General features: G+C 42.7%; 1 protein-coding gene across 1 annotated transcript; it reads right to left on the bottom strand.

Moving 5' to 3' along the window:
* Positions 1-3,349: 3,349 nt before the first annotated feature.
* dusp7 (dual specificity phosphatase 7) lies at positions 3,350-13,309 on the bottom strand. Its single transcript, XM_084063240.1, has 3 exons — positions 12,325-13,309; positions 9,604-10,032; positions 3,350-7,677 (listed from the first exon to the last, which is right to left on the bottom strand). The coding sequence occupies exons 1-3, from the start codon at positions 12,761-12,763 to the stop codon at positions 7,358-7,360; spliced, it is 1,188 nt and encodes a 395-aa protein (XP_083919366.1). The 5' UTR covers positions 12,764-13,309; the 3' UTR covers positions 3,350-7,357.
* Positions 13,310-21,619: the final 8,310 nt, after the last annotated feature.

The raw sequence follows: 21,619 nt of genomic DNA, 5'->3' as shown, positions 1-21,619 counted from the left end.
ACCATGGTTCTTCTTCTAAAAGCCACAGCAATGACAAAAGCAGATGAGTACAGTTTGTGTGCAAAAGAGAGAGAGGAAGTTTTAATTTACAGCTACTGTACTTTGTTGTGCAACCACAACGCTCCGCTGAAATCCACGTTATTTTGTTGCTGGTTTAGACAAACTCTCGTGCCTATCAATTTATACTCTATCGTAAGACGATGTCCCACAAGCTCACAACACCTTGTGGTGTGAGCTTGTATATCGGCTATTTTGACACCGTCATACCAACTACAGTATGTCATGATGTCACGTTGCTCATATGGAACTAATGAAGGAACTAAGTGAATGAGCAAAACTCACTCCTCCTGCCTCAATAATCTCCCTTGAAGTTCCCAATCCCTTGAGCAAGGCACTTAATCCCAAACAGTTAAGTGGTCAACAGTATAAGGGAGGGTGCGATCACACATACATGACTGAAAGGGAGTTGCCAATGCAATGCATGGCAACCTGTGCCAACTGTGAGCTTGTAGATTGGTTATTTTCACTTTTTTCAAATGTTTAAAAAAATATAACAAAAACAGAACGGTTTTAAGGTTTTCTACCTGACTGTAACGACGTGTGGCCGTGCTGGGCGTGCCCTAATGTCGAATTCATATGATGAACGCCCACTCGCCTTCCCCGCTGTTGCAAAGCTGAGAAAAGTTCAAAACTTCTATGTGTGCAGAGTAGCAGCCAACCAGGAGTGTGCTGTGGTCTGTCTGAGATAGATGTGGACATGGCATACCCATGAAGGTCCATGTCACCTCCTTGGGTGTTTCAGACGCATTGTACTTTTTTGCTGAAACATTTTGCTGAAAAACAGCAATAGAAATTGTTACCATTGTTAAATGTTGTTAGGCAACGGTTTCTGTTGTGTGATGTCAGACCAGAACTACAGTACTGTAGATGAGGGAGGGAGAGAGACAGCTCAATCAGCGAGAGAAAGAGTGGGAGAGAGGGAGGGAGAGCCTATTTCACCTACGCAATAACCCAGCCAATGCTGCATACGAAACCTGAACATGCTGATTGTTGTCAGTGCAATAACCCCGGCACGCCGATAATGCTACGCTTCCTCGTCTAATAATATAATCCTCCTGCAGCTGCGTTGGCAGCACCCATAGCACTGACAGTTATGGTGATTTTTACTGAATGAAGTTCACATTTGTCTTGGTTGCAGCATGTAGCCTATTCATAGCTAAAGTTTCATGTTCTCATCACATAGAGGAGATATAAACATAAATTAAACCTAATAATTACATCCACACACAACAGGTAAAACATGGTGTGGGTGATGGCTGACTGATGCAGTCACACATCAGTCAAACTGCTTGGACTCTGAGCTGGGAGTGAATACACACCTGTTGGGCATCAATTAATTGAACGCACACAGGATCAATCAGCTATCCCCCCCCCACCCCACGCACGCACGCACGCACGCACGCACGCACGCACGCACGCACACTCAAGCCAGGGCCTCTGTCATGACTCTATGTCATTTCCCTCTGTTCTGGCTTGTACCATCTTACCCTCTCTACAATACATGTTGCCATCTACCTCAATGGTTCTCAAACTTTTTCATGCCAAGGACCCCTAAATTGATATATATTTGGCCGCAGACCCCCATCTGAAACGTTTTGTGCCATGGACCCCCAGAAGAGAGGATTTGTGTTAAAAAGAAATGCAAATTTCTACAAAATTCTTCAAACAAGTTCAAGATTTTTCGAGAATGTTCAAAAAATGTTTGTATGTCTGCTATTTTTGAATAGCCAACGTATAAAATATGGATAACCCCCCCTGGGGGTCCCCAGCCCCACTTTGAGAACCAATTATCTACCTGACTGTGTCCCTGGGTGTCAGAGGTCTTGCAAAGACACAGAGGTGGCATACAGCCAACCAACTACTACACATGGATTTGAGATTCATATTATATTTAAATGACATGTCATGTGTAATCCCAGCTACTGTTGTATACACCAGGTGGTTATCAACACTTGAAAATCTCAAAAGCGTTTGTGGCCCACCCATCCGACCACTTGACATTTGACACCCATTTGCTGCCGTGTTAAGTGGTCGGATGGGTGGGCCACATGCATTTTCAGAGCATGTTTATTTTAATGATCAAGACGGAACACAATCAATTGGATTGTGTTCTGTCTTGGATCAATAGAACTACCATAGAATACCTATTGGTTTAAAAAAGAAACATACATTCTTGATACTGCATTAATGTGATTTTATCAATCACCAAAAGTGTTTTGCCAATGATTTTGGGGGCCCACAGGTTGAGAGCCAGTGGTATACACTGCCAAGCTGAAAACTCTTCCCACAAAGCAACTGGCCGATAAAATAAACACATTCAGCTCCTTAGTAAGAAATAATCATGATAGGCATTTTTAAAGAAAAAATAATTCAATATTTATTTGCGGTATAAACATGTCTTGTGTGGTTTCCATATACTGTACAATACATAGGGTCAATCATATATCCTTCAGCAGACAGAAAAGTGAACTGCCCCCTTTTAACGAGCCCCATTTTTTATACACAGACAGATTGCATCTTTTAAAAACTGCTTACAGCACAATACAAAACAGCTATTCAACGTGTGTTTGAAGCTGTAACACGATGCAAGATGCATTGTCAAAAAATTCCCTGAAAAATTCCTCGGTGAGGTAACATTTTTAATCATTCACTTTTTCTTTTGCTTATGTTATTTTCCTCTTCCTCCCGTCCACTCGTTTTCTCACTCACTCTTTCCTCCCAAGCTCGCGAGCACATTCTTACCAAGATTTAGCTACAACAAAGGACACAGAAACCATCGTTCCTGTGATCTGGCAAATTTACAAACAGAGAAAAGGACTTAAGTTTCTCTTTCATTTTGTTACAAAGACACAAAAAACACAAGAAAGCAGCTTGAAATCAACAATGTTTCTTTTAAATAGAAAAGCTTCGTACTGAAATATATTTCAATCCTAGGGTGAAAGTGATCAAGTCCTTAACATTTTCCGTATTGTGAGTGGGATACGACCTCAAACAAGGGAAGTCCATTCAAGCATGGTAATATTATTCTCATCTCTTGATGCTGTAATAGGACAGGAACTTTGCATATAAACTCATAACATATATATTTAGATATATATTCATATTGAAAGGCCACAGGAATAGCATATAGCACAATATATCAAAACAAGACAGAAAAAGTCAATGTAATTATTTTAAGTCCGGTGGCATAATCATGTATTGTGAAACATAACTGGCATGCTAAACCACAGCTCCGGCTGTGTGTGGAGTAGCTGTGTGTATGTGTATAGTGGGTGTATATGTGTTTATATATGTGTGTGTGTGTGTGTGTGTGTGTGTGTGTGTGTGTGTGTGAGGCTCTGGGCTATTTCTCAAGTTGGTACTGGATATAGAGCCCTGTAGAGTTTAGACACCCCAGGTGAAATGTTACTTCAGTCCACAAGCCATCGAGCTGGATCTTGTACAGAGTTATACAGAATAGATATAGTACAAAAAGAAGAAGAATTAAAAATTCAGAAGTCTCAGATCTAATACAAAATACTGCAAAACGGTGTTTGACATATTGCAGAGTAACAAAAAGGACCTCTTGTGACCCGTTACAGTAAAAGACAGTTAACTGTCCATTATTACCGTTTTGATTCAAATAACAGTTAACAAAGATTTTTTTATACACTGCTTTTTGTTTTCCAAAGTGAGATACAAAGAGTATTGAACAGTCAGCATTAGAAACAAGTTAGAAAGATTATATAAGGCCAACCTAAACCAACCCTGGTCAGATTCACCAGCTGTCCCCTGTGAGACTCGGTTCTTTGTTTCTGTCATAGACCCTGTCCACACTGCGGCTTTGAAACCATTTATCATTACTTTGCTCGAAGAACTGTATGTAAGCTTGCCAAGAGTTAGGGCTCACATTTCATCTGCTTGCCAAACTTCTGCACTTCTGTTACTAAAGCCCAGGAAGGAATTGTTTGGGAAACTCCCCATGGTGTTAATGTAGTATTGATGCAGTGTCCCAGAGACATAAAAAAAAAAAAGTTCTGTCCTTAAAACATGACAGAATTGTGGTGTCATAGCTGGGTTATTATTCTTTTCCAGGTTTCGGGGGAACAGTTTCATGTAGGTTTTCAAACACTGCTGATGTGGACAGAGTCACAGAAACCTCCCTGGCTACATACTGAATGCCACCAAACTCGGCAGCAACAGTAGTTAAAAAAACTACCCTCATCGTTCATCTTTCAACTGGTAAAGCAACATCCAACCCTTGGTTAACCCTACTGTCAGAGAGCATACAGTACCACAGCATGCTCAGGTATTGAAAATAATATATCTAATTTTTACAATTAACCCTAGAGCACGTATAGTCATCATTTTGTGAGTAATATATATTTATTATAATAATACCCAAGGCTTAAGGGTGAATCAACTCAGACAAAAATGTTTCTTTGACTTTGAGGAACTGGATGATCCCTTTTGTAGAAAGATCTCCCTTCCGTATTCTCCAATGCATTTGAGGAAACAAGAAGCTATTGAAGAAGCTAAGTGCAGTTTGCGTCTGAGGCCAGTCCCAGCACAACCAACCCCCACGCCACATTACAATCTGAGGCTACAGTATCCTCGGGGGCCCCTGGTTCTCAACCCAAGAACGGTCCTGGGGACCCATAGTACTGCTGGTTTTCATTAGGGGTTAATCAAACTAATCGATTTAATCAATGGATTTAATCAATTATTATTTATTATTTATTTAAAATATTGATTTTGGAGGAACATTTTGATTTAGTTTAGTAGTTTTAGCTTCATAAGTTTTCAAAAATGTTAAAGAAATACCTATCTACATGCTCACAACGCATTTGCGACAAGTTGTGAGCTTGTAGATTGGCAATTTTTGGGTATTTTTGCATGACCATTGGTTAATCAGACCAATTGATTTAGTTGATTGTAAAAAATCTATAAAAGTTTTTCACGTATATTCGTTGATATATTTTAAAATGTTAAAAATGATCGAAAGAAATGCGCTCCTCGATGATTTGATTAATTGAAAAAGTTATAAATATAATAATTGCTAAAAAGATTATTAATAGTTGCAGCCGTAATTTCCATTAATCTAATCAGGGACTAATTAAGACCCGGGAGACCAGGTGGATGCAAATGACTGACAGGTAGGATAGAAAATGATCAGCTGGCTGGGTCTTCAGGACCAATTGAGAACCTCTTTACGTATAACACGGTCGAATACGCTACGAGTGACAGGTTTAGGTTGGTGTTCATAATGTTTTTGGTTAAATTGTGGGCGATTATTGTGGCTCATCGCTGGCAACCACGTTCTAAAAGCAATAATACAAGAGAGGCCATGGTATATCGTACCAACACCTGTAGCCATGGTATAATCAAGATAATGCATGGCATCTTGTGTATTATTGCTTAATTCTAATCCTAACCATAAACCTAACCCAGCTTTCAATCGATGGGGTTGTGATACACAGAGCTATTCTTTGGGCAAATTGTCTGGGAGATGTTCCCGGCAATGCGAGCTGAAATCCCTGTGGATAAAAAGAAGTTGCAATGGAGTCAAGAAATCTTAGGCACTTCCTTGTCAAATGTTCCTTGGCAATGCTACCCAAATGTCGCACGGAATGAATCAAAGCCATACCATTCCCGAACCAAGTGCAAACCATACTAATAACACTTAGCTACTCATTCATAGCCCTGCTATTCAATCCAACCCTGGAACTGTGGCAGGCTTCTCACACACAAAAATCAAACCTTGTTGATAAGGATTGACAAAGGATTTGGCAAACCTGATTCTATTTCTAAACCAATATGTTGAGATGGTAGCCTTCGGGAGAAGCTTTTAGTTATACATTCTTGACTGAAGAGGAACTCAGAAGATTAAAATAAGCGACGGCTGTTAAAAACAACTGGTAATTCTCAGACAATTTCAAACTCCCTTCACTGCATGCTATGGATGCTCAAGTGGAACACCGGTCTAGCATCCAAGCTGCAAAGTAAATTTTGTTGAACTCTTCTTTAATCCGAAATGCAAAAACTGTTCCTCGAACCCATGTTCCAAGTCCCGTGCCATTGACCTCAGCCATAACCCCACTCCCTCCCCACTGGGCTGCTGTCCAGCTGCTGGGTCTCGTCACAGCCTGGGACTGGCCTCTCCTCTCCCCTCTCCTCTTTTGTGAATGTCTCTTTATCTGCCTGCCTCCAGCACTGGTTCCAAGTGCCAACAAGTCAATGGCTACACCACTGTGCAAACTGCATTAGGTCATTGCAAAACTATGGAAAAAAAATAAAAAGAAAGAAAAACTACGAAAGAAAAAGACAAGTAGAAATATCACAATAACGTTCTCTTTTGTTGCCCTAGCGTCACCCCCCCATTTTCTTTAGTTTTACAATCTCTTAAGCCATTATTGGATTGGATTACTTTTGAGTTTTTTTGGACAAAGATAAGATTTTTATGCGTACAGTATATAGGTATACATTTGTGCGTAAATGTACACAAAGATATACAAAATACATAATAGACATACTCACTTATTAAGGACTGTCCATACATGTTCTGCTATGTACGTTACACACATACATACATACAAACATACATTGTGTGTGTTAATTCCTTGGTTTTTAAAACTCTACATTCAGTAGAGCGAGATTTTCTCCTAGTAAATCCCAGATTCTCCACTTGGCACCAATCAGCTCAGCGTGAGAGCTGAGCGACAAAGACAGCGAGGATGTTGTCGTCTCCTAAAAATCAAGCGCTGTGGATCCCACGTTCCTATCTTTGTATGAAGCTGTCCGTCCTGCTGTTTTGCCCGATTTATACTTGGTCGCGCATCGTGTCGCGCATCGGAAATAGCCGATCTGCAAGCTTGCGGCGCATCGCAACGCGACCCCTTGATAGCTTGTAGATATGCTATTGCCCATGCACGACACCGGCACGCAACTAAGTATAAATTAGGCTTTAGCCTTCACTGTTTCGCAGTCAGTAACTTTCCCTCCCCCGTGACAGAGAAGGCCATTCCCAAAAGTGAGTCCGTCCGAGGTTCTTTCCAAAGCAGGACCCCCGTCCACCCATCCTTCACCCTTTTGACGCTTTAACCCGTCATCTGTGACATCCCCTGTCCGGTCACCGGGGCTGCCGTTGGTCGCGTACGCTCTCTCAGACAACAAGCCTCGGGAGAGACTAAAACATTCATTAAAACCGACTGCTTCCACCAGCGCAGCCACTGTTACCGTGGTAACGACACCACCTTGAACCCGCACCCCCCCCACAACACCACCACCCCCTCCCGACAGGGAACTGGCCACTTGGTTCTCATGTGGACTCTAGTGTGTCCAGCTGAAACACGTTGTGATTGGTCGGCGTGGTGAAGAAGAGCTGCTCGTGGGTGGGCGAGGAGGAGGAGTGGTTGTCACAGGGGCTGTTGAGGCCCAGTGTCCTCTCAAAGTCCAGCAGCTGGCCCATGAAGTTGAAGTTCGGCGAGATGTTGGACTTCTTCCGCTTGACGAAGTCGTAGGCGTCGTTGAGCGACAGGTTGAGCTTCTGCATCAGGTACGCCACGGTGACGGTCACCGAGCGACTGATGCCCGCCAGGCAGTGGACCAGGATGCCACACTTCTTAGAGCGGGCCTCGTCTGGAGAGGAGAGGAAACAGATGGACAGGAACGAAAAGGGGAGGAGAAAAGAGTACAAATTAAGACATTATTAAATCCTACTGTATATCCTAAGTTGTAGCTTATTTTTGGTCAATGAGCAAAATGGAACACAGTGTCCTTGCCTACAGTATATAGTATATTTAAGTTATAATTCACTTACATATTTCAACACTTATCAAAATTAGCTCAAACAAGGCTCAAAACAAAAAGCTACGTTTCTCTATGTGATCCAGAACTGAATGACCTTTCTCAATGACAGCAGAAAGTCATAGGGACATATTATTTCCAGGGGGATGTGGTCTCGTTCTTTCTGCTTCATAACGCTTTGTACATGGACAGGCCTGGATAAAATCCTCCTACATTATTAACAGGCTACATCCATGTGCCTTCTATCAGTTGCAAACCCCTGCACTATCACTAGCAGTATCCATTTGAATAAGTGTTAAGCCACACGCACACACACTCTCTCTCTCTCTCTCTCTCCCTCTGATAGCCCATCCGCACTCTCTGTAACCGCATCTCTTCTTGCAGTAGGATTGGGGTCAGTTGGCTCACAAACTCATCATGCTGCATGAGGATGCCAAATTAATTTTACATGTGGTGTGTGCTCACCAGGTGCTCACTCAGCAATATGAAAGGCAAAAGTAAAAACTCTCCGCATCCAAGTGAGGACGACCAAACACAGCCAAATACATTGGTTCACTCGAATAATCATGCTTCAAGAAAATTTTACAATGCCACCCGACTGTAATCTGTCTTTTTCAGATTCTGTACAGAATGCTAACTATGCTCTCTACGACAAGACGAGGCCTACTGTAAGGAAAATCACTGTATTTTTACAAAGAAATTATATAACCTATGTTTCCAGTTACTATAATATTAGAAAACAATGTTGATCTTACAAGAGATCAACAACTTACAAAGCATAAGGCTGTGCTCTAAGACTAACATTTGGATCCCTGTAAGGTTAAGGTATAATCTGTGTATATTACTGCACAAATAGCTAGACGGCACGATTGTAACATCAACATTATCCTGACCCCTGCTTGTCATATTTCCGCCCACCCAAACGGTGGCATTGGTCTTGCAAACAAACAAACATTCCAACGGTCTGGACATTCCCCCAAGAGCCAACAAAAGACCTTTGCGTTCCAGTGGACCCATACAAAAGAAAAGAGGGATTTCCCTTCTTCACAGAGAACTTCAACAACAGGAATTATGGGAATCTATTAGAATACTGAAAATAGATTAGTGATTGACATTGAGAGAGCACGACTCAAAAGCAGGGCTTTGCGTGGCAGATGCTGCCCTATTCCCCAATATAATGGTCTGGTGCAGCATCATGTTTTACAGAGGAAAAAGGAAAGTAATACCTCTTTATATTTGTGGTAATAATTACACACAGATGACCCACACGTAATTGATCATCTAAATGCAAATAAAGGTCACATAACTGTAATTGGTAAGTGAAATATTCCCAAGCTATTTCTTTGTCAAGACCAATTTCCACAAACCATTTGTATGCTAAGAGGAACAATTCCCCATGATTTATGTTTGAAATCCAGACTAGATGAGCTGTAGTGAACAAAAGGATTGTTTGGGGTGCAGACCACACATAAACACAGCTTTAACAAACACCCACACAACCATATATATATACACACACACATGTACATATACATACATATATATATATATATATATACACATACACACACACACACACACACACACACATTGCACAGACAGACAGACAGACAGACACACAGACACACAGACACACACACACACACACACACACACACACACACACACACACACACACACACACACACACACACACACACACACACACACACACACACACACACACACACACACACACACTCCCCGACCCCCACTTACCAATGAATGAGATGGCCTCTGGGAAAAACTGAGACAGGTTCTGGCTCCAGTGGTCGGAGATGGGGATCTGTTTGTACTTGAAGTCTCCGTCGTGCTCAAACATGTTGGGCAGGTTTGGCGTCACGTTGAGGATGTACTTGATGTTATACTTCCCCAGCACGTCCAGGTTAGTGGAATCTTTGGCACAGCCCAAGTAAAGGTACGGCAAGATCTGAACGGGGAACGCCGGCTGGTTGTTGGGGAGAGGGCTGCCCTCCGACTCGGTGGCGCTGCCCGGCTCGCGGTCCGATTCTCCGTCCGAGCAGTCGGAGCTGATGCGCAGCCCCCCCAAGCCGAGGACGGAGGCCGGTGGGGAGCTGCTTGGACAGGAGATGTCTAGGTTGGTCTCGCAGTGCTCAGGGTACTCTGACTGGAATTTGTTGAAGCCCCCTGAGGACCAAGAAGATGATTGTGAAGATAATGTTAACCACATGAACCCTAGCATCCCTATTCTGGGCATGTCATAGTAGGTGAACATCCTGCGAAAAAGATGATCTACAAGCTCATGATCGGCTATTTTCGGCAAAGATATTTGATGAGACTGAAAAAAGGAAGGGGGGGGGGGGGGCTAGTATAGACCCATGGGGGACCCTGGTCAGTTAAGTCTATAGGGTTTAAGTGGTTAATATTAGGAACGAATCATCAGACTAGTCACCTTAACAATAATAATACACAGTATATAATTTGGTCTGCTACACATGCTGGTGGATTTCTATCTTTCCTATTCATGTATTCCATGTATTTTGACACCTTTGTAATGGGTGCTGCTGAGTGTTGAATCTGACTGGCTGTACATTAATAATGAAACCAAATAAACATTTAATCTGCATGAAAAATAAAAAATAAACCTTGAACCACAATGAATGCTGGAATTTAATACCAGTAAATGTATATTTATCACAAATTAAAACTAATATAGTATGTATATACTATTTGTATATTGAATAGAAATAGAAATATGAAACTAAAGTGCAATAAGAATGACAGCCAAAGTATCCATAGGCCTACAGTCTTTCATCTTATATTTTACAAAATAAAACAATAATGTGGTATTAAAGTCACTGTGATAGAAGGAACAGAGCAGCTTCTTTGACAGATCATGCTCCATTGAGAAAAGATGAATCATGGACAGAAGGCATATAGCCTATGAGAGCAAGACACTGTCTGCTACAACACTGCTCAGTAGTGGACTTTTTGTGAATGACAACTCAGTGCTCTGCTGCTGGCCTGGGAAAGGAAACATTTCTGTGGCGTGATTCATAAACGAACTTACATTTTAATACCCATTAAGACCGGGAAAGCGTCTGTCATTTTACATTTTTTTTTTTTTTTTTTTTTTACGTGATTTTTTTTGCAAATCTCTGAATATATATTTTGTATGATTTGAAACTCAAATCTTTGCTTCTGGGGGGTCCTTGGAATCAAACTATTTTTAGATGGGGGTCCGTGGCAAAATACATATCATTGGGGGGAGGGGGGTCCTTGACATGAAAATGTTTGAGCACCACTGATGTAGCAACATAGGTTTAAAAAAAAAAACTGATTTAGAAGACAATGGGACAAAAATATCACTGGTTAACACAGTCAATGGTTTAACTAGTGATTTTTATGACACACCGAGTATTCATTTGTAACTGTTCTATCGCGCTGCCTTTTGCTCGGCATAGAGTTTAATAAAGTGTTGCCTGACTGACTATGCGTTCGTTTCCCTTCCTGTTCATTCATGAAAAAATGCATGTCTTTTCCTGAAGGAGCAGCACAACATGGCGGGGCCATTTTGCAGCATTAATTGAAAACATATTGAAGCAGAGACTCTTCCTTTTGGGAGACATTCCGCTTTAACACCCATATAACTAATGAACAACATATTACACTGAAATGGTGTTTAAATGACAATAAGTGTGTTCTGTCGCCAGATTCTGCTTGTCCACTCAAAGTATTTTGACAACCTCTGGAATAGACTGGAGACTATAATTGTTTAAATCTCTAAACATACAGACTAAACTATATATAATCCACAGCCAGATGCCTGGAACCGTTCAAGTTCATTGGGTTTATGACACTATGAAAGATGATTACCAGACTTAACATTAGTATAATTATTGCAATGATCATAACAACATGCTATTGTGACATATTAATGCGTTCTTATGTTATCGTAACCGCCTTTAAACTTGTAGCTAAACTTCACAGAAGGGTAATTAGTTACAAAGTAACAACTCTGCTTGATCACTCGTTTGAAAACATCCATTCATAGATCAAATACAGCAGGGGTCCTCAACAGGGGGTCCGGGGACCCCTAGGGGTCCTCAAGAGTTACTTCAAATCTTCGTCAAAGATAAATCAAATCTTTGTGTTATATATTATATATATATTCTTTTTTTTTTTTTTACATTAACCACTTGAAACATATAGCATCTCTCTACCGAGAACTTTATCCACAAATGGCAGACAAGCTCACAAGCTTGTAGATCGGCTATTTTTGGCAAAGAGGTAAAGGTGTAGAGGGAAAAAAAAAAAGTTTGATCTGATACACAATTTTATACAATATAGAGGAGGGGGTCCCTGCTTCATCTTTCTCTCAGCTATAGGGGGTCCTTGGCCCGAAGAAAAACGTTGAAGACCCCTGTACATATGTATACACAAATACATGTGTATAGTGTTCGATCTCCAGATCCTTACCCTCCAGGTAATAAGCCTTGCACCCGTCGTCCCGGAGCTTCTGCAGCAGCAGCCCCAGCACGGAGCTGCCCAGCCCGGCGGTGGTCTGATCCTGATGCCACTCGTAGGAGGAGGTCGCCTCGTCGTACAGCACAACCACGTCCGTCTTGCAGCGCTTGACGAACCGCTCCTTGTCCTCGTTGTTGGGGATGATGGAGCGGATCGGCAGGTTGCCCTTCTTCAGCCGCCGGAGCATCAGGCCCGGGATGGCCAGGTTGATGGCCGACTCGACGTGCGAGGACTCGTACAGCTCGTGCGATCGGCAGTCCAGCAAGAGCAGCGACCCGGAGCCGGACTCCAGCTCCTCCTGCAGCCATTCCACGCTCTTCTTGTTCGACATCATCATCACGGTCACCATCATAGCAGAACAACCACCGCTCCTCCGGAGATTGATTCTCATCGGGGAAATATTCCGATCGCGTCCCGGTTATGACATTATTAAAAAAGGGAGAATGTAGACGAAATCACGGGTGCTGAAGTTCCCTCCTGCTGCGGCGGGGCGCACTCACACACAGACACACACACACACACACACACACACACACACACACACACACACACACACACACACACACACACACACACACACACACTCACTCACTCACACAAGCAGCAGCAGCACCGACGGCAGGAGACTCTTAGGTTTCTTTCCCCGGTTCCCCCCCTGGCTGGCTGGCTTCAGTCCGCTAGCAGTGGAGGTTTCATGATTCTACTCCATCGACGTCCATTATTTTTTCTTATTTTTTTTGGCACGCAGCTTAAATACAGCCTACTACCACTAGAACAAGACAAAAAAAGCACCGTTTGATGATACCGCGTTAATTTGTTACGACGGTCTGGGTTTGCGTTGAAGTGTTGCTGCCGTTACGAGCCATGATTCTTGTTTTCTTGCTTTTCGCCTGTTCAGAGGAGTAGAACTCTGGTTTGTCATTCTTCCACTGAAGGCGGTGACAGCCGCGCACTAGAAGAGGCCAGTGTTGCCAGGTTTTGCGAGAGTAACAAGCAACTGGGTCTTTAAAAACGAGCCCAAAAGAAGCGACTTTGTGGGTTTTTTAACTCTATGGTGGGGTCACACAAAGCTTGCCTTGTAGATCTGCTATTTTCAACAACAACAACAAGTGCAAAATGCGGAACAACACAAATCTTGTATGGGGTCCAAGGCTGCCAGGCTGGCACAAAATATTGTCAGATGGAGGGGGGGGTAAAGTACATATTAATTTGGGGGTCCTTGACATGAAAATGTTTGAGAACCACTGGTTTAAACAACATTAGGAAACAAGCCCAAATAAGTAACTACACTTTAGAAAACAAGCCCCAAAAAAACCAACCACCAATTTCTGTAAAGCAACTTTACAGAAAAAGAAGCCCAAAGTCGCCCTATAATAAGCGGACATGGCAACCCTGTAAAAGAGGCTCTGCGGACATGTGTCACTGAGAGGAGGAGGAGCCGGGGGCGGGGCACATTTAAAGACGCAGTGTTGCTACTGGTGCTACATGTTCTCATTCATTCACTAATAACTTGGACGGAAATTGTGGCGTAAATTAGACGGTTGGCAATTCATGCTGACCCCCTCCCCTTCACATCTTTTGCAAATATTGACCCTTTGAAGTAATTTATCACAATCAGTAAACTATTCAGACAGAGTGGACCTTTAGTTTACCATTCATTAACCTTGATGTACTTCCACAGTCCTACTAAGATTTAATTCGTCCATGGATCGTTGAAAGAATAAAATTAAACGACTGCCAAATTCCCATAATATGATTATTTTTGCTATTTCATTATAATATATTATATACATTTTATATATACACACCGGTATATATTTACCCCCCCTTTTTTTTTTGTAGTTTAAAGATTTTTAATAACCGTTACAGGTGTAATTTCAGTTCAAGGCTGCACCTCTGTCCAGTGCCATTCACAACAATATAAAGTAGTGCAAATACTATACTGATTACAGTTTGAGACAAATGCTCTGTAGCCGAGGAGGGTACTGTATGACCAAGAATGTGGCATGTACAGTATCCACTTATTTTATTGTGTATAACAGTTCAGTGTAACTAACAAGAGTGTACCAGATGACTGGACCTCAATGCATTCTCACTTCCTCAGCTACCTCTATACCACAAACAATGGTTCTCAATATGTGGTATATGACTGTATATGACTGATAAAGTACTTAATTGTCATAATTGTTACATGTACAAGTAAATACAACAAGAGAATGTAGAAGAATGGCTATTTTTTTTTAAATCAATTTCCCTGTTATACCTACTGTACATAGACAGTAAAGGAATTCTGGACCAAATGACAGACCATATGGACCAAATCATGTCTAGCAATAAAACATTTCTTAGATTGTAGTCCCAGAGAAAAAAATCGTATCAAATGGGGGCCCGTGGCCTAATGTATATCAAATTGGGGGTACTTGAAATAAAACATTTTTGAGAATCACTGGTTTAGGAGGTAGCACTCGAAGGCAATTGTATGCTACTTAGGGTGATATCTGTGAATACAGCTATAGTATTAGTACATAGATAAAATGACACATGGTGTCTATACTTCTAATACTCACAGCTATACTGTCTAGGAATTGGTTTATTTAGCAGTGATCGCCATTTTAGCATGTCAATCCTGCTTCATGGTTGTCTTTAATGATCCGACTCTATTCCAGCTGAGCGTTCCAACAGTGGTGATAACATAGCGCGTTACCATCTGTGCACAGAGAGTCTTACTTTTACAGAAGGAACTAGGGCTGGGCAACTAACCAAAAATATATTGAAACCGATATTTAGAACCAATAACCAACTTAATCTTGCTCATGTAGGTTAATCGAATAATCGAGAAGCAGTAAACAAAAAAATAACAAAAAAATATAGATAGATATATATAGTAAATAATATATAATATCTCTATATACTTAAATTCTAATAGATTTTTCTAATTTATCAACAAAATCAATTAGTCTGATTAACCACTTACTTAACTTACTTAATCCTCTTCGTCCCTAGTGGGACATAAGGCTTTAACGATATGCCTCCATCGGGACCTGTCTTGTGCTGCATGTTGTGCCTCGCCCCACGTCAGGTTCATCTCCTTTAGCTCGGCAGTCACGGTTCGTCGCCAGGTTATTTTGGGCCGACCTTTCTTCCTTTTCCCTGCAAGAGTCCACCCTAAAGCGACCTTAGGGATACGATGGGCCATTCTGAACACATGACCTAGCCATCGAAATCGGTGGCGTTTGATCTCTAACACTATACTGTTGCACTTGGTCACCCTGTGTAGCTCTTCGTTGGATATCCTCTCAGGCCAGAAAATGCAGCAGGTTTTCCTCAGGCATTGATTATGGAAGGCATCGATTTTCTTTGTATCCCTTATTGTGACTCGCCAGCATTCAGATCCATACAACAGTACGGACTTCACATTGCTGCTGTAGAGTCGGATTTTGGTTCTTAGCGTGTACTGTTTTGACTTCCAGATGGATTGGAGCCTAACAAAAACACTGTGAGCCTTCCCTAGCCTTGCTCTGATGTCCTTTTGTGTTGCGTTTTCTTTGCTGACTAGACTTCCCAGGTAGGTGAACTCTTCCACATATTCGAGATTGTGCCCGTTCACAGTGACTGGTGCACCTGGAGTGGCATTAAAGCACATCACTTGTGTTTTAGAGGTGTTGATGTTCAAGCCTGTTTGTAGGGCAAACGTGTTAAGTCTGTCAGTTTTCTCCTGCAGATGGGTATGGTTTGAGGAGAGCACCGCAAGGTCATCGGCAAAGTCAAGGTCTTCGAGTTGGGAAAACAGGGTCCACTGGATGCCTCTGGGTCTGTTGGCTGTTGTCTTCCTCATAACCCAGTTGATGGCCATCAGGAAGAGAATGGAGGACACGATACACCCCTGTCGTACACCAGACTCCACTGGGAACCATTCAGATGGTTTACCATTAACAAGGACACTGCATTGGAAGTGACGATAGAACAACCCCATCAGTGAGACCATTTTGGGAGGAATTCCATATGATCTCGCAATCTTCCACAGGGTGCCACGGTGCCACAGTGCAGGCTGTCAAATGCTTTCCGGAAGTCGATGAAGTTGATGTACAGTGCGGTGTTCCATTCTATACACTGCTCTATGATGTTTTTCAAAGCAAAGATCTGGTCTGTGCATCCCCTCTCTCTCCTGAATCCTGCCTGTTCGTCTCTCAGGGTCTGATCAACAGCGGAATCACTTCTGCCAATTAGGATCCTGCAGAAAACCTTTGATGGTATCGACAGCAGTGTGATCCCCCGCCAATTGTCGCAGTTTTGCTGGTTTCCTTTCTTGGGGATTTTGTCTATCAGGCCCTTGTCCCAGTCTTCAGGTATCATTTCCTTCTCCCAGATGTTTCTGAAGAGGTCTGCGAGCACCTTGCTTGAGGTATTAAGGTCGGCTTTCGGCATCTCTGAATGTATTGAGTCTATGCCGGCAGCTTTCCCACACTTCATGGCTTTGATGGCAAGCTTTACCTCTTCATTGGTTGGGGGACTGGTGTCAATGTTGAGGACATCCTCTGCTGGTGGAGGGTTAGCAGGGTCATCTGGCGCTAGGCAGTTGAGTACCTTGCGGAGATGTTGTGCCCATCTCGCTGTCTGCTCTTGCTCTGTCCTGAGGATGTTGCCGTCCTTGTCTTTGACAGAGGCTGACTGGCTGGTGTACTTGCCACTGAGCTTCTTTGTGATGTTGTAAATTGTACTCATCTCGCCTTTTGCTGCAGCTTGCTCAGCTTTATTTGCCATGTCCTCTACGAAGGCCCTCTTGTCGCTTTTGGCGCTCTCCTTCACCTGTCTGTCCTTTTCCTTATAGGCTTCTTGAATCCGCTCTAGAAGCCTGGGTGATTTGGTGCACAACATCTTGGCCTTCAGTTTTTTCCGTTCATCTATCTTCTTCCATGTGTCTGGGGTTAGCCATTCCTTGTTCTTCCTCCTTCTGTAGCCTAGGACTTTGGTGGCTGTCTCTATGTAGAGCTTTTTGATGGTCTCCCAGTCGCTGTTAATATCTGGGTCTTCCGCAGAGTTAGCCAGAGCACTAGAGCGTTTCCTCAGCTCCAATACAAACTCCCTGTTGGTTTTGGGGCATTTCAGCTTGGCTACATCTAAATGTTTCCTATACTGACTCTGTTTTGCCACTTTCCTTAGTTTCAGCTTGATGATGGCTGTTATAAGGTAGTGGTCACTGTTGGCATCAGCTCCACGACAAACTCTGACATCTTGAAGTGATCTGCGCCACTTTCCATTTATCATAATATGGTCAATCTGGTTGATGGTGGAACCATCAGGTGACTTCCATGTGAGCTTGTGGATTGTTCTATGTGGAAAGATGGTGCCGCCAATGACACAGTTATTGTTCATGCAAAAGTCAACAAGACGTTCACCATTGTCATTCATCACACCGCATCCGTGCCTTCCCATAGCTCTCTCACAGTTCGAATTATCAGCTCCCACCTTGGCATTTAGGTCTCCCATGATCAGAAGCATATCGTGCTGGGGGACTTTAGAGACTGCCTGTTGTAGCTCCTCATACCAGTCATCTTTATTGTACTCCTCCGCTTCGTTAGTTGGTGCGTAACACTGGATGATGGTGAGCTTGCAGTGTTTGGAGTTGAAGCGGGCCCTGATAAGCCTGTCACTGAGGGGTTCCCACTCTAACAAGGTGCTAGTCTTCTCCTTCGTGATTATGAGGGCCACGCCGCGTGTGTGTTGATCATCATGCGAGCCATCGCTTGACACTTGCCGTCCACAGCCGGTCCATCGGCATTCACTAATTCCCAGAATGTCCAGTCTGACTGTATCTCCTCATTTTGCGGATGACTTATGCAGTTTTGGATGTCTCGAACATAGTGCGGACATTCCATGCACCTAAGCGGATCTTATTTTTGGGCCCGAGCAGACTGGTTTTCGCTCTCCTGACTTCCTGCTGGATGTTTCATCAATTGGTTGGCTCCAGTCTACTGCTAGGTCCGTGTCTGTCGGTATAGCTACCCAGGTCACGGAGACACACAAGCTTCCCCACCACGGCAAGGTAAACAGCACGGAGAAGGATTAACCACTTAATCCTGTATTATATTTTGTTCAAAAATTGTTACACCGCGACGTGTTGTGAGCTTGTAGATCTGCTATTCCCACAAAGGTTTTAAATAATTGTGATATTTATTTGATGTCATATTGCCCAGCACTAGCAGGAAGTAAAAGTAAGCTGGTTCACCTGTGTGTACCTTTGACTACTCATAGTAAATTCCTGAGCATTCAATTAAAGAGTGTACATACTGTATATATGTATAGAAGCAAATGGTCTTGAAAGGTCAACCTGGGAAAAAAATGTCCGAAAAAAAAGAACAGAAAAATAAATCTAATTTTACTATTTTCACTATTCTTGCACAAGAAAATATATAGGTCTTGAGTGGTTAAATGAACAGTCTGAATTTAAAGTGTACTACTACACATGGCAATGACCTAATAGGGCATCAGGAGGTTGTGACAGAAGCAGCGAGGGTGAAAAGAGGAGCATTTGATTTCCCTCACAGCTGCAGGGAGTTGGAATGGGGGGGGGGGGGGTACACCAGCTGCAGACAATGGTTCTTTATCCCTCCCAATGACTTACACACTCCATGCACACACACACGCTCGCTCGCACATACACCACATAGTGTAGCACACACACACACACACACACACACACACACACACACACACACACACACTCCAGACTGACAGCTCTTGTGTTTCCACCCCCTCTTTGGACAATAACGGGCTCTCTCAGAGTGTATTGCCACTGTGTGTGTGTGTGTGTGTGTGTGTGTGTGTGTGTGTGTGTGTGTGTGTGTGTGTGTGTGTGTGCAAAAATGTGCTCCACCAGTAAACAAAACTATCATCACTAATATCCAAACTCAGGCTGTCATGGCCTGCTGTCATATTAACATAATAGTCTGCTGGTGGTGAGACAATGTATCATTTGAGTGAGAATTCTAAAAGGTAGCCAATCATTCATCGTGCTCTACAATCATTCTTCCTATGCATCAAATGGAAAGTTTTAAGATGATGGTTTCATAGCAAAGGGGATGTAGCTACTGTACCTGTCTCATTACAGAACTGTTAAAATGAACCCCCACCATTTGAATGACTGCAAGTAGGCTACTTGTTTAGTTCTATTCTGTAGATTGGAAAATCTAATCTTAGAGGAAATGCTACAAATAGGGTAATGCATACTATATACTGTAATTTATACCGTCGTACGACGGTGTCCCTTGCCGAAAATAGCTGATCAACAAGCTTGCAACACGTCGCACCACAACACGTTGTGAGCTTGAAGATTGGCTAGATCGGTCGACCGTAGTAGACTAAGTATAAATTAGACTCAAAGCCTTGAACACACTTCTTATTCTGCTTGGTGATTTGTGCATATCAAATACCTTAAGCTGCTTTCTTCTTATTTTTATTTGAGAAAACAGGTGTACAGCAGATACATGCCCCACAGTACACAATAATTCACCCATTTCCTATTCCTTCCCTCCAACCCTTATACACACTGACACACAAATAAGGTGCACATACGTGCTCCCTGGTGTATTGCTTGTAATTCAAGTTCAGTTTCTCTCACCAGAAGAATCTACTTCTACTATCAGTTCTAACATAACTAGCATATATTACTATACAGAGGGATTCTTCCTGACTCAGAAAACCACCTCTGAGGCTCGATGATGGAAAAGTCCCACTCTGCCAGATGGAAGGAAGAGCCCTTTATTCCTACTGTATCATCCAGCTATACTCCAGAATGGTAATGTCATTTTCTTTAGGAGAGAGGAGCACAGAGTCCCGTCGTCCCCTGTGTAACCCCAACTGAGCTCTCCCAAGACGCCAGCCAAGTGTGACGTGTTGCTCCTTTGAATGAAAGGTGCAATTCACTCATCTCCCCAAATACTCCTACAAAGCAGTGCTGATCTCAAAAGCATCGACTTAAAAAAGACAGAGCTGTTCATCTTCCTCTAGGGGAAGTGGGTACATGTAGTGTAATGGTGTTTTGGGGTATAGTATACATACTGTACTTTCAAGCATTACTGTAATGTAATGGTTCTAGCAATAAGAACCAGGGGCTCCAGGGGCACCCCCAGCTAAATGATTGATAGTTAGCAAAGACATTGACCTTTACAGATGTTCCTTGAGATTGTTGAAGAGGGTTCCAGTGGGTCCTCGGCTAAATGATTGATATTTAGGAACCAAATTGACCCTTACAGGTCTGTAACTGTGTGTATATTTTACAGTACGATTGAAGAACCAGTCAGATTGAAAAAGGAGTGCTCGTTTTATTCGAGTTCACCTCCCGCGTTCCCCCGCGTCGGGGCGAGGCGGGGCCCCCCGTCAAAAAAAGATATGACGTCTCGGAGGTACCGAGACTAGGGAGGACGATGATTTACGATTCTGTCCCTATCGGTACATAACTCGGACGGCGCTGAGTCGACTGAAGGTGACTTAGCAACGCTCGGGATGGCAACTCGCTCGCTTTAGCTTGCTCGGCGGTGCCTCCGTCGGTGAAACTGAGTGCACCTAGTTCAATCTGACTGGTTCTCCAGTTGTACTGTAACATATACAAATGGAATCAAATGAACCCTTACGGGTCCATTCCGTTTGTACACTCTGAGAGTTAAATTAACACTGATGATCGTATAGTGTAGATTGGTGTCCCAGGAAAAACAAACAAACAAACAAACAAAAAATCTAATGGGGGCCTGTGGCTTAATGCTAATGAAACTGGCGGTTCTTGAAATGAAAAAAGGTTGAGAATCACTGCTGTAGTGTTACAGGTGAGGGTAACTGAAACACAATTCACAGATGGCGCTCATGTGATAGGAGACTCTCCACCAAGCGGGAAACCTGAGTACCGAGAGCTGAGTGTCTGTAAAGGTTTTCAAGAGACAAAGCAGCTTACTCTACTGACTTTGGAGACACTGCTCATTGTGTGGGCTCAAATATACTGTCAATGGGAACGCTTCAGGCCTTTTGTCTTGATATTATAATAGTTTAGAGTCTAACTTCTTAATCTTGCTCCTAGTTTTTGGAGGGAGTTGCACATGTTGACCTTTTGATAAGGACAATATTATTTAAATGTTGAGTTTGGCTGGATTTCTAGCAACTTGCCCATGTGGAAAACATGTTACATACTGGACATTTGTAAAATTCCCATATTATTGTCCCCTTGCAGGATATAATTTAAATAAATGAACAGACACAA

Source organism: Gymnoscopelus microlampas, assembly GCF_963454915.1.
Source record: "Gymnoscopelus microlampas genome assembly, chromosome: 7".
NCBI classification, from domain to species: domain Eukaryota; kingdom Metazoa; phylum Chordata; class Actinopteri; order Myctophiformes; family Myctophidae; genus Gymnoscopelus; species Gymnoscopelus microlampas.
The sequence above is the reverse complement of the archived record's forward strand: the minus strand, read 5'-3'. Positions and strand labels throughout refer to the sequence as shown.

Coding starts and splice junctions, on each gene's coding strand:
- dusp7 (XM_084063240.1), bottom strand. CDS start 12,763: ATGAGAATCAATCTCCGGAGGAGCGGTGGTTGTTCTGCTATGATGGTG. Junction 10,033..12,324: donor CAAGGCTTATTACCTGGAGG/GTAAGGATCTGG, acceptor CTTGGTCCTCAG/GGGGCTTCAACAAATTCCAG. Junction 7,678..9,603: donor AGAGGCCATCTCATTCATTG/GTAAGTGGGGGT, acceptor TCTCCTCTCCAG/ACGAGGCCCGCTCTAAGAAG.